Source organism: Saimiri boliviensis, chromosome 6 (assembly GCF_048565385.1).
Source record: "Saimiri boliviensis isolate mSaiBol1 chromosome 6, mSaiBol1.pri, whole genome shotgun sequence".
Taxonomy (NCBI): Eukaryota; Metazoa; Chordata; class Mammalia; order Primates; family Cebidae; genus Saimiri; species Saimiri boliviensis.
This window is the reverse complement of record NC_133454.1, coordinates 96,486,954-96,499,944: the sequence shown is the minus strand read 5'-3', so window position 1 is coordinate 96,499,944 and position 12,991 is coordinate 96,486,954. Positions and strand designations below refer to the sequence as shown.

The window sequence follows — 12,991 nt, the reverse complement described above, 5'->3', positions numbered from 1 at the left end:
AAGGAAATTCCACACTTTCTATTAAAAACTCATCTTACTCTGAAATAGTCATACCGTTAAAGAATTATTGAATGTATGTCATCCAAGCAAACATATCCTTCTCACTTTATCTATATAATCATGCCCAATCTAAATATGGAAAGAAAAATACCCTCACTATTCTATGCCACTGGGAATGAAGAAATCTCTTGATAGCAACTTTACGTATATTAAAAAGAGAAAAGAAAACTGCAGTCAAGCAAGAAAATCTTTATTGTATAGCAGAATGTTTTTCTTTATATATTAATACCAAATAGTTTTCTAATTATGGAAATGTTTGCTTCCTTTTTTCTTCATAGTTTAAATCAAAATTACTGTATTTTATTTGTCACTTTAACATACAGGCTTGACCCTTCTTCATTCTCATCTCAGCATTCTATGCCTATACGAAGCATGGTGCCATCCTACATGGCAATGACTACTGCTGCCAAAAGGAAACGGAAATTAGCAAGGTATGATTAAACATAAACTGGATGGTTTCTATAGTTATGTAAGATCATCTTTATATGTTGTTTTCTATTGCTTTTTTATTTTTTGTAATTAGACTCAATTCATATTTAAGCATACTTAGGATAAATTTGCTCTGAATGGGGTACTGGATTTATATCATCAAAGGGAGATTTTGAAAAACTCAAGTATTTCACTTGATATTTATATAAAGTATTTCATATTTTTGAGTTTTACAAATAAGTTTTCTAGCTTTCAAAAACTACTTAATTTTAACTTTTCTGGGGTGACAATTTTTACTTTTTTGGTCATTATCCTTTCTAAACATTACCAAATTTCTTCCATCTTAGAATTGTGTTATTTTAATGGATTATGATATATGATTAATATATAATGAAGGAAGAGACTTTACTTCTGCCTAAGACAATTTAGCTTGTATCAGACCAAGTTGCTCATCAAGAACAATTATAAGGAGTACATAAAATAGAACCAACAGCTGCTTGAAGGCAATGGAGAACAACCATGGTAGCCAGGACTGAGAGCCTAAGATCCCAGTGAAAAGAAAACATGCTATATTGACAACCAGACTTTCTCTGCCTCTTTTTTTTAATTTAGCATTTACCAATTTATGACATAAGGCATAGAGGCCAAACAGAAAATGGAAACTTAGAGCTATCAACAGTGTTACTGAGCTAGGGAAACAAAATTGTTCTGTGCAGTTTTTATCCTCAAAGCATTTGCCAGGTTCTCAGCTTTGTGGAATGCAAGGCTAAGACACCAAGCTGAAAGTAGCTGCTAGGAAGCTAAAGTATTAAGCAGAGTTTTGACATTCTTATGAGGCTTTCACAGAAAAATTGGAGTTCAGGGACTACCATAAAGAAGAGGCCCTGTTAAACACCTCAGGATTTTGAGTTCCCTGAAGGGTGTTTCAACTAGGAGTAGGGCAAACTAGAAATAGGCCAGTTCTTGGAAGTCTGAAACAGACCTTAGACCAACTCAATTCTTGATTGGATCAAGGTGATTTATCTTTGTTCTGCTTGCCACAGGAAAATTAAATTATCTCTGGAAGAATATACCATCTGGAACCTCTATAGTTTTTTTTTTTATATCAATGTTTCACACTTAAACAAAAATTACAAAGTATGCCAGGAGACAGGACCAAATGACTAAAATTTAAGAGGAAAAATATATCATAGGAGCAGTGATTCATATGTGAGGCAGATACTGGGATTATCAAATAGGAATTTAAAATTTTAACTGTAATAATTTCAACAAATATATACTTTCCTAAAGAACCAGATTCTCTTAAAATTAATCAAATGGGTATTCTAGAACTGAAAATATAGAATTTGCTGAGATGAAGAACTCGATAAATCAATTCAGCAGATTAGGTACAGCAGAAGAGAATACTAGTGAACTGAAAGATAGATTTGTTTTTAATTTTTAATTTTTAATTTTTGTAGGTGCATAGTAGGTGCATGTATTATGGGGTGCATGAGATATTTTGATACAAGCATAAAATGTGTAATAATCACATCAGTGTAAATGTAGTATCTGTCACCTCAAAGATTTATCCTTTGTGTTATAAGCAATCTAATTATACTCTTAGTTATTTTTTAAATGTACAATACATTATTGTTGACTCTAGTCACCCTGTTGTGCTATCAAATACTAGATATTATTCATTAGATTGCTTAAATAACCATCTCCCCAGTCTCCCGAAACCATCACAGTAACCATCCTCCCCAGTCTCCCGAAAAACCCTTTCCAGCCTCTGGTAACTATCATTCTACTCTCTATCTCCATGAGTTCAATTTATTTAATTTTTGACTTCCCCAAAATGAGCAAGAAGATGCCTAGTTTGTCTTTCTGTACGTGGCTTATTTCACTTAACATAATTACCACCAGTTCCATCCATGTTGTTGCAAATGACCAGGTCTCATTTTTGTTTCACAGCTGAATAGTACTTAATTGTGTATACATACCGTATTTTCTTTATTCATCTGTTGATGGGTACTTAGGTTGCTTCTAAATCTTGGCTATTGTGAATAGTGCTGCAATAAACATGGTAGTTCAGTTATCTCTTCATTATACTGATTTTGTTTCATTTTCGTATATAGCTACCAGGTGGATTACTGGATCGTATGGTAGCTCTATTTTTAGGGTTTTTTGTTTGTTTGTTTGTTTTGCATTTTAGGTTTTGGGGTACATGTGAAGAACATGCAAGATTGCTGCATAGGTACACACATGGCAGCGTGATTTGCTGCCTTCCTCCCCTTCACCTATATCTGGCATTTCTCCTCATGCTATCTCTCCTCAACTCCCCACTCCCCACTGTCCCTCTCCTATTTCTCCCAACAGACCCCAGTGTGTGATGCTCCCCTCCCTGTGTCCATGTGTTCTTCTCGTTCAACACCTGCCTATGAGTGAGAACATGTGGTGTTTGATTTTCTGTTTTAGTTTTTTGAGGAATCTTTAAACTTCTTTTTGGTGGTACCAGTTTATATCCCCATGAACAGTATAAATGTGTTCCCTTTTCTCCACATCCTTGCCAGTGTTTGCTATTGCCTATCTTTTGGATAAAAGCCATTTAACTGGGGTGAGCTGATATCTCATTATAGTTTTGATTTGCATCTTTCTGATGATCAGTGATGTTGAGTTCCTTTTCATATGCCTATTTGGCATTTGTATGTCTTCTTTTGAGAAATGTCTATTCTTTTGCCCATTTTTTAAATCAGATCATTAGATTTTTTTCCTAGAGTTATTTGAGCTCCTTATGTATTATGGTTATTAATCCCTTGTCAGACAGATAGTTTACAGATATTTTCTCTCATTCTGTAGATTGTCTCTTCACTTTATCAGTTGTTTCCTTTGCCTTACAAAAGCTTTTTAACTTGATGTCATCCCATTTATCCATTTTTGCTTTGGTTGCTTGTATGGGGTATTACTCAAGAAATCTGTGTCCAGTCCAGTGTCCTGGAGAGTCTCCCCAGTGTTTTCTTTTAGTAGTTTCATAGTTTGAGATCTTAGATTTAAGTTTTTATCCATTTTGATTTGATTTCTATATAGGGCAAGAGATAGGGGTCTAGCTTTATTCTTCTGCATATGGATAAACACTTCTCCCAGCACCATTTATTAAAGAAACTATCTTTTCCCCAAGGTATGTTCTTGGCAACTTTGTGAAAAAATGAGTTTATTGTAAATGTGTGGATTTATTTTGGGGCTCTCTATTTTGATAACAAAACAGCTTTGTAGTGTAATTTGAAGTCAGGTAATGTGATTCCTCCAGTTTTGTTCATTTTTCTCAGGATAGCTTTGGCTATTCTGGGTCCTTGATGGTTCCATATAAATTTTAGGATTGTTTTTCTATTTCTGTGAAGAATGTCATTGGGATTTTGATAAGGATTGCACTGATTCTGTAGACCACTGTGAGTAGTATGGACATTTTAACAATATTGATTCTCTCAATCTGTGAACGTGGAATCTATTTTGTTTTGTATCCTCTTCAATTTTTTACATCAATGTTTTATAGTTTTCATTATAGAAATCTTTTATTTCTTTGGTTAATGCCTAGTTATTTTATTTTTAGCTTTGTAAAAGGATTTTTTTTTTCAAATTATTTCACTATATATAAAAATGCTACTAATTTTTGTATGTTGATTTTGTATTCCGCAACTCTACTGAATTTGTTTCTATTCTCATAGTTTTTTGGTGGAGTCTTAGGTTTTTCCAAAAATATAATAAGATCATGTCATCTGCAAACAAGGATAATTTACCTTCTTCCTTTCCAATTTGGATGCTCTTTTTTTCTTTCTCTTGTCTGATTGCTCTACCTAGGACTTCCAGTACTATGTTAAATAATACTGGTGAAAGTGGGCATCCTTGTCATGTTCCACATCTTAGAGAAAAGGATTTCAGATTTTCTGCATTCAGGATAGTACTAGCTGTGGGTCTGTCACATACGGCTTTTATTGTGTTGAGATATGCTCCTTCTATGCGCAGTTTTTGAGTTTTTATCATAAAGGGATGCTGAATTGTATTAAATGCTTTTTTACAATCAACTGAAGTGATTGTATGATTTTTGTTCTTCATTCTATTGATATGATGTATCACATTGGTTAATTTGTATATGTTGAACCATCTTACATCCCTGGGATAAATCCCACTTGGTTGTGATGAATGATCTCTTGGATTTGCTACTTGATTCAGTTTGCTAGTATTTTGTTCAGGATTTTTGCATGTGTTCCTCAGGGATATTGGCCTGGAGTTTTCTTATTTTGATGTCTCCTTGTCTGGTTTTGGTATCAGAGTAATACTGGCCTAATATAAGGATTTTGGAATTATTCCTTCCTCCTCTCTTGTCCAGAATAGTTTGAGTAGGATTGGTATTGGTTCGTCTTTAAATGTTTGGTAAAAATCAGCAGCCGTCAAGTTCTGAGCTTTTCTTTGCTGGGAGACTTGTTATTTACGACTTTAATTTTGTTACTTGTTATTTATCAGTTCATATTTTGGGATTTTTTTCTGAAAGATAGACTGATAGGAAAATATTCAAACTGATGTGCAGAAGGATAAAAAGATGGAAAATATGGAAAGAAGTGGAAGAGACATGGAACACACTTTTTAAAAGTCTACAATTTTTGTATTTTGTGTCTCAGAAGGGAATGAGAGAAAGAATAGGGAAAAATAATATTTCAGATGATGGCTAATAATTTTCCAAAACTAACAAAAGACATTAAACCACAGATTTGAGAAGCACTGCAAACCACAAGCAGGATTAATAGAGAAACATGCCTAGGTATATAGTAGTAAAACAACTAAAAACTAAAGATAAGGGAAAATCTTAAATATACTGAGTTATATGACTTGAAGTTCATGATACATTCTTTATGTCCTATAAATTGAATGCAATGACAAAATATACTGAATAAATATAAAATGGATCTGACTTCCTCTACCTCTTTTTCTTTGCTATGTGATTATGGGGAGAAACGTTTATAGATGACCTTAAAATGACTTTTTAAATGTATTTTCCATTAGGAACTTGTTATCATTTAAGCAGCAAGAAACAAATTTACAAATAGCCTACTTATTTGTCCTTAATAGAGTATCTTCTCATAAGTGAATTTATTATGTCTTTATCCCTCCTAAAAAAGTATAGCAGAGCCTTGGAATGTGTAAATTTAAAATTTATGGATTTTCCCTAAATGTCTCTATCTATGACATTTAAAATTTTATATTTGCTGAGGTAAAAATTTGAGTTGTACAGTTAGTCTGGTTTGTATACAGAAGTAAGTCACTTTATGAGTCAACTGAGCTAACCACAGTCATTTGTTTCATCTACTTTTATCACTAATTTACACAGTGTCAGTTTTATAATTTGTTCCATTATTAATTTTAGTGAGTTTTCTTGTCCTTCACTGGTAGTATGTTGTGTTTACTAAGATATGGCAAACATTTATAGAAAAGAATAATTTTTTAATGTGAACTTAGCTCTTATCAAATCATATGGTTTTTCACGAAATGTCCAGGTATATGAATTGTGTATTTGGAGTGATTTTAGACAAGTTAAAGGACTTCCACATGAACAACAAATATTGTGAAATAATATTGAAGGACATGTAAAGAAAGTAACTTGATTTCTTATAGCCTATTAATTGTTCTATTACATTCCCTCTGGTACCAGTAATCAGATCCTGCCATTAACTAAGGTTAAAAGAGATTAATGCTAGAAATGTACATAATTGCTTTTTTTTAATCTTCCTTTTTCCCAATTAAAGTTACATAAGCTTCAGAGTAATAAACTGTGGTATTTTCCATTTAGCAGCTTTATATGCTTACTTTGTTGTATATATATTCTAATATAATTTTAAAAATAAAGAAGGGGAAGCTGTATACATAAGTATTTTTTTTATTTTGTATAAAATACTTTTAGAGTTTAAAAGCACTGGATATTCCAAAACCTACCCAACAGATTTTTTTAAATAATTAAGAATATTCTATTTTTAATCTTAACAATTTATTTAATGTTTCTGTAGCAGACTGTTTTACTAAATGGATTAGCCTATCAAATATATAAATATAATACATACATAATGTTTGCTTTTACTTCTCAATTATATTCATCAAAGTTTTGGATTGTTTATATCATGTTTATTTGGTTGATTGGTTTTTTTGTTTGTTCCACAATTTTCTAAGCACCAAAAACTGTTTCATTCTTGCCATACATTTTTATTTTGTTTTGAAAGATGTCTAATTATTTCAACTAGAAATTTTTTCAGACAAAAGAGTATGAGAGGTATTATTTTTATTGAGCAGAAACAGTCTACCTATGTAAGGGAACAAAAGGTTAATTCTTAACTTTATTAATAGTTTTGGAAATATATTTGACACACAACTGGAAATGTCTTTGGATTTCTCATAGTCTTTAACATAATTTGAATTTGCAGTCATACCATTTTTAAGTCTTTGTAGTTTATGACCTACAACATAAATGTTAAACATTTGATCCATGGACTATTTTATCTAAATTGAAAAAAGGTTTGGGTATATTCAACTTACATATAAATATACAACTTAATAGGGTTGGGTTTGATTTCTAGAAATATGAGTTCTAATCAAATAGCTTTATTCAAAAGCCTAATTTTTAAGTAAGAACATGCTATGAGTAAAAAGCAGGGTCCTGGAACTAACCAAAGTGAATAATCACACCATAAAATAATAAAGACAACTTTGAGATAAATTTAAGACACAATGTTTTATCAAAAGTAATAACACTGATCTTTATATTTGAAAAAATAAAATCTCCAAATGACCAATAAAGAATTTCTGCCTTGGACAGCTGATATAAGCAAATAAAAAGGGTATGTAATATTCAAAACAGAATCATAGTAATTTATTTATCACCATTTAGGAAGTGGGGACTACTGTAGTTGATATATTGTTTGTACATACAAGTTTGTGATTATATCTTCTTAAATTGTGCTTTTTTTATTACTTCCACTGAGTAGTCACCCCCCCCCATTCAAGTTTTGCTGTTATTTCAGTTACCCACAGTCAAAGGCAGTTCAAAAATAGGTGATTATAGTACAATAAGACATTTTAAGAGAGAGAACAACCACATTCACATAATCTTAATATAATTGCTCTTTTTTTTTTTTTTTTTTTTTTTTTTTTGACGAGTTTCGCTCTTGTTACCCAGGCTGGAGTGCAATGGCACGATCTCGGCTCACCGCAACCTCCGCCTCCTGGGTTCAGGCAATTCTCCTGCCTCAGCCTCCTGAGTAGCTGGGATTACAGGCACGAGCCACCATGCCCAGCTAATTTTTTGTATTTTTAGTAGAGACGGGGTTTCACCATGCTGACCAGGATGGTCTCGGTCTCTCGACCTCGTGATCCACCCGCCTCGGCCTCCCAAAATGCTGGGATTACAGGCTTGAGCCACCGCGCCCGGCCTGCTCTATTTTATTATTAGTTATTGTTAATCTCTTACTGTGCCTAATTTATAAATTAAACTTTATCATGGGTATGTGAAGGAGAGTACATAGTATATTTCGGGTTTGGTACTACCCTTGGTTGCAGGCATCCACTGGCAATCTTAGAAGATATCCCCCCCCATGGATAAGGGTGATTACTATATAGTATCTTTATTATTAGCCAGAATTTCCCTGAAGTTCGCTATTTGAATCAGTGCTGAAGGATGTTCATTTCCACCCAACCCGCAATCCTGCCTGTTAAAAATTGATCCTCTTTAGGACTAGGAAGGATAGCAGTTTTTCAAGGTCCAGGTCAAACTCATTGCATCCACAAAATTTCCCATTTTTCTTTCTTACTCTACACTCAGGAATCTATAACTCTTTGTATTATGAAAACTTTGGCACTATATTTTTACTTTACCTTGCATTATTTCATGTATTTGTCTTATTTTTTTCTCACTCCACTGTATGTCCATAGTAAAAAATTTTAGGACAGGGATATGTGTGCCTTATTTATTTGTATATCCTGTAACACAAGGCCATAATAGGTGTTTACTAATATGTCAACTGAAATTGAGTTGGAAATGTCAACCATTAGCAGTATAAGACTGATTAAATTTTTGAAGCTAGAGCAAATGGAAACAGGTCATTCTTTTTATTTCATTTTCTGTGATTGTAATAATTAGAGATTTTTATTCTGTTACTCTGCTTTCATTTTAAAACAAGGTTTTTCAAACAATCTCACATTTTTATGTCTTTCGAATTAGAGTTCTTGGTCCAAATTTGTAACATGAACTTAGATTTTTTTTTTACCTCTTGTAACTATGTGCTACTGATCTCTACATTTTGAATAATAGTGCTTGCTTATCTGCCAGCAGAGCACCCTGGAATATTCTGCTGCAGAATTCTGTAGCATACACCTATAATCATAACATTCAATTTGAATAAATATATTAAATATTCATTTTAAAATCACAGACCACTAAATTTCTCTGTGGGCCAAAAATATATTTAGTACCTCTACTTCTGTGAGATTTCACAACTGTTGAATGTGGAATATGAGTTTGAATTTTGAGGTATAAAACAATGCTTAACTAAATTAAAATTTTTTCCCCTCAAGCTCTACATCAGACACTTCGTTAACTGCACACATAAATTCTGGATTTGCCAAACGTGTTCGACAAGAGAATTCAAGTGATAAGCACTTACAAGAAAACAGACCAACAATGGGTATGTGTCAGCTTTTAATTTGATATTTAATGGCATGACTATGTTGACAATCATACAGTACTTTATGTTTTTTATTGTGTTTTCATAAGAATCTCTTTTTATCTATCGCCTTTATTATGTGGTAGAACAAGTATGATTATCCATGTTATAGATAAGGAAACTTTAAAACACAAAATGTAAAGCATTTACCCAGAATCACACAGATATTATATTGGTGGAGCCAAACTCAGAACCAGATCTTCCAACTCTGCATTCTGTTCCCTTTTAGTTATCCCTACTGCCTCAGAATAATTGAAAACATTGGCTAAATGTATTATTTAATGTTACTAATTAAGTATATTTTACAGATACACTATACCCACTTTAAATTTTTCTCTTAGTGTAATATTTTAAATAATTTGGCCTCTAACTCATTGTGTAACTAACTACTACAGGGGTTCCAGTCTGTATCTAGTTACAATCACATTGTAACTCCCACTGGCTGTTGGAAAAGATACTGATGAATCTTTCCCATTAGTATGAAAGATACTACAGTCCATCAACTGCATATGGGAGTGACATGAGTTCATGGTAACAAAACCACTTAAGTTAAACTAGAGCTATATTATGCCAGCCAGTATATAGGCCCCAATGTCTAGATATCTATCTCTGTGACACTACAGATCCTAAGACTTCATTCAGAAACTTTATTTACTAAGCATTTAACATGTCCTTTGATGAATACAAAGATCAATAAGACCTAGTTTGATTGTTCTCTTTAGGAACTTATAGCAGATGCAATTTAAAGGTGCTTGATGATATAATGTTTCTAAGAATAACATGAAAGCTATTGTTACTTTTTTTCTATCAATGCCCTTTGATTAGAGTAATATAAAATTTTTCAGTAACTTTGTCAAGCTGTATTGGTAAATGCTGCTTCCTTTAGTAGCTAGTGTTTACCTTAACTTCAGTGGAAATAATCCTCATGCAAATTGAAACATCGGATAGTAAGGTACTAAAGTATAAAATTTACCTTGATTATTTGGTTTGACATGTTGTATTTAATAATGCCTAACAACGTGTATCTGTAGTTAGTGTAGATGTGTACTGCCCCATTGATCTTCTGAAAAAGTTCTTCACGAATCATAATTCTATAGCCAAATAATAAATTTATAAAAACTCTCAAATCATAGAAATTGGGTTTTTCTAATATGCTTATTATCTGAAGATACAAATGCATCATATATTTCATGTATAAAGAGATGTGAGTAAAAATATCTACTACGGGGGGAAAAAAGTGGGAGATGATACTAAATCACAGTGCTTGCCAAAGAAGAAAAGAGAGCTAACCCAAGTTTAAAAGATGACATGTTGTTAAGGATAATGGAACACTTAGAAAGAGGTATTAGTTTATAAGGAAAGATAATATTTAATATACATTATAATATTCAAGTGAAAATGCCCAAATGCACATCAGAAAAAAGTGAGAATTGAGACTGCCTTCCTTAGAATGTATTCAACCAAGTGTTCTAACTAACAGTGTACGAATAAAGAAACACAGGATAATCACTAGGGACAAAGGCAACACCTGTTAACTGAGCAGCGAGAGAAATAAGAAATAGTCTTAAGTGAATATGTGACTCTAAAGCTAAAACCTAATATGACCAAGAAAGTGGATAAGCAATTAAACTGATGCTGAAAAAAGTCAGTGGCACCCTGTTGTAACAAAACTTTGTTGAACAAAGAACGATGGTGAAAGCTAATGAAGAACCAGAAGAATGCGCATAAATAGAACACATTTGAGAGATTGCAGTAAAGGATAAAAGAGCTATAGGATTAAGAGCAGCCCTGTGGGAAGTATTAGATGCAAATGATAATTTTAAATCGGAAAAATATGGAACTTTAAATCTCTGGGGAAATAAACCAAGGAATGGGGAAAAAAATGGTGATACAACTAAGAAAGGGAAGAAATGCTTGTAGAATTTGTCGTTTATTAGTCAGAAGGAAAGAAAGTGAACATACTAGTTAATTTAACTACTTCACCTGAAGTCTGTGTGTGTGTATGTGCATGCACTCACTGAAACTTCACTTTGCAATATGAATTTGAAAAGCTTTTAAACCAAAGATATTAATGTCTCTTTGTTGTCATTATGTTTTAAATTATGTTAATTAACAACTATGAATTTTGAGAATAAATTTTCCTTCTTGTGGCTGTAATTTTGAAAAGTGGAATGATGAAAACTTTTTGAATGATGCTTTTACCATATTTATGTGTCTTTTTATTTCTTCTCTAGAACATAAAAGAAACATCTGTAAAATAGATCGAAGCATGATTAGAAAATTTGGAAGAAACATTTCTAAAGGAAATCTAAGATAAATCACTTCAAAACCAAGCAAAATGAAGTTGATCAAATCTGTTATCAAAGTTTATCTGTACCCTTTCAAAAATATTAAAATCTTTGAAAGAAGACCCATCTTAAAGCTAAGTTTACTCAAATACTTTCAGCAAGCAGAAAAATAAAGCTCTTTGTTTTCTTCTTTTGTATTCTAAACAAATATAAAATTTCAAAAGAAAAGTTTGTCTTTTAAGTGTTTTAAATATTTGTTGCCTTTTAAAATCCCTGAGTGTAAGTTAGCATGGTGGCAGCCTAGCTTTACTATGCTACAACAAGTTGACTAGGACATTTTAGTAAACAGTAGTGAGTTAAATTATCTTTATTATTTTTTGAAATAAGAATTTAGAAGTGGTAAAATTATGGCCCAAGATGTATTTGGTCCTCTATTATGTTTTTATACGTATTATTTTTGTCATATATATGACTTTCCTTTTCAAAAATACTTTAATGTACAAGTATAGATATAGGTGCCCATAAAATCATTATAAATATTATTTAAGTTATCACAAGTAAAAATATTGTTCATTGCTACTTGAATATTAAAGATGTAGATTTTAAAGTCTTTCATTTTCTTGTCTCATTATTACCCCTTACATAGTCTAAACCAGTGATCCCCAAACTTTTTGGCATCAGGGACCAGTTTTGTGGAAGACAAAACCATGGACCAAGGTGGGGAAGGTTTCAGGATGATTCAAGCATATTACATTTATTGTGCACTTTATTTCTATTCTTATTGCATTCTATGTTACATATATAAAGAAATAATTATATAACTCACCATAATGTAGAATCAGTGGGAGCCCTGAGCTTGTTTTCTTGCAACTAGGCAGTCCTATCTTGGGGTAACAGGAGACAGTCACAGATCATCAGGTATTACATTCTCATAGGGAGTGCACAACCTAGATCCCTTGCATGCACAGTTTGCAGTAGGGGTCCCACTCCTATGAGAAACTAATGCCCTGCTGATCTGATAGGTGGCAGAGCTCAGGTGGTAATACCAGTGATGGGGGCGCTCACCTACCACTCGCCTCCTGCTGTGTGGCCTGGTTTCTAAGAGGCCATGGTTGTGGACCTGCTCTAAATTATTATTTTATAGAAAATGTGAATTTTGTAGATTTGTATTTCAAAAAGGATCCAGATATGTGTCACCAGAGCCAAATCTGAAAATGATCCATAGGCTTCTTCATGAGAAAAGATGTTTTAATCATTCTTGCTGCTATAGGAAGCACATGGAGCTGCAACTTAATTATACAACCTTGTTTACTTGCCTTGCCTATCCTGTTTGTTTGCTGAATGTAACAAATATTTGGCCAAATGCACTTTTAATTTTATGCAGCACAGGAACCTTCACACCAAAGCAAGCAAGCTGAAACATTCTAAGCCTTTCAGCTAATCCAGTTTTTCCATTTAAAATCTGGTTGGAGAGTG

At 32.7% G+C, this 12,991-nt stretch overlaps 1 protein-coding gene across 1 annotated transcript in view; it reads left to right on the top strand.

Moving 5' to 3' along the window:
* Positions 1 to 12,235, top strand: part of KIF18A (kinesin family member 18A) — a 91,321-nt gene extending 79,086 nt beyond the window's left edge. The window contains exons 15-17 of the mRNA XM_010331687.3: positions 384 to 491; positions 9,079 to 9,188; positions 11,462 to 12,235. Of these exons, the coding sequence (XP_010329989.1) occupies positions 384 to 491; positions 9,079 to 9,188; positions 11,462 to 11,544 (301 nt within the window). The 3' untranslated portion in view covers positions 11,545 to 12,235. The remainder of the gene's footprint in view (positions 1 to 383; positions 492 to 9,078; positions 9,189 to 11,461) is intronic.
* The last annotated feature ends 756 nt before the right edge of the window (positions 12,236 to 12,991 follow it).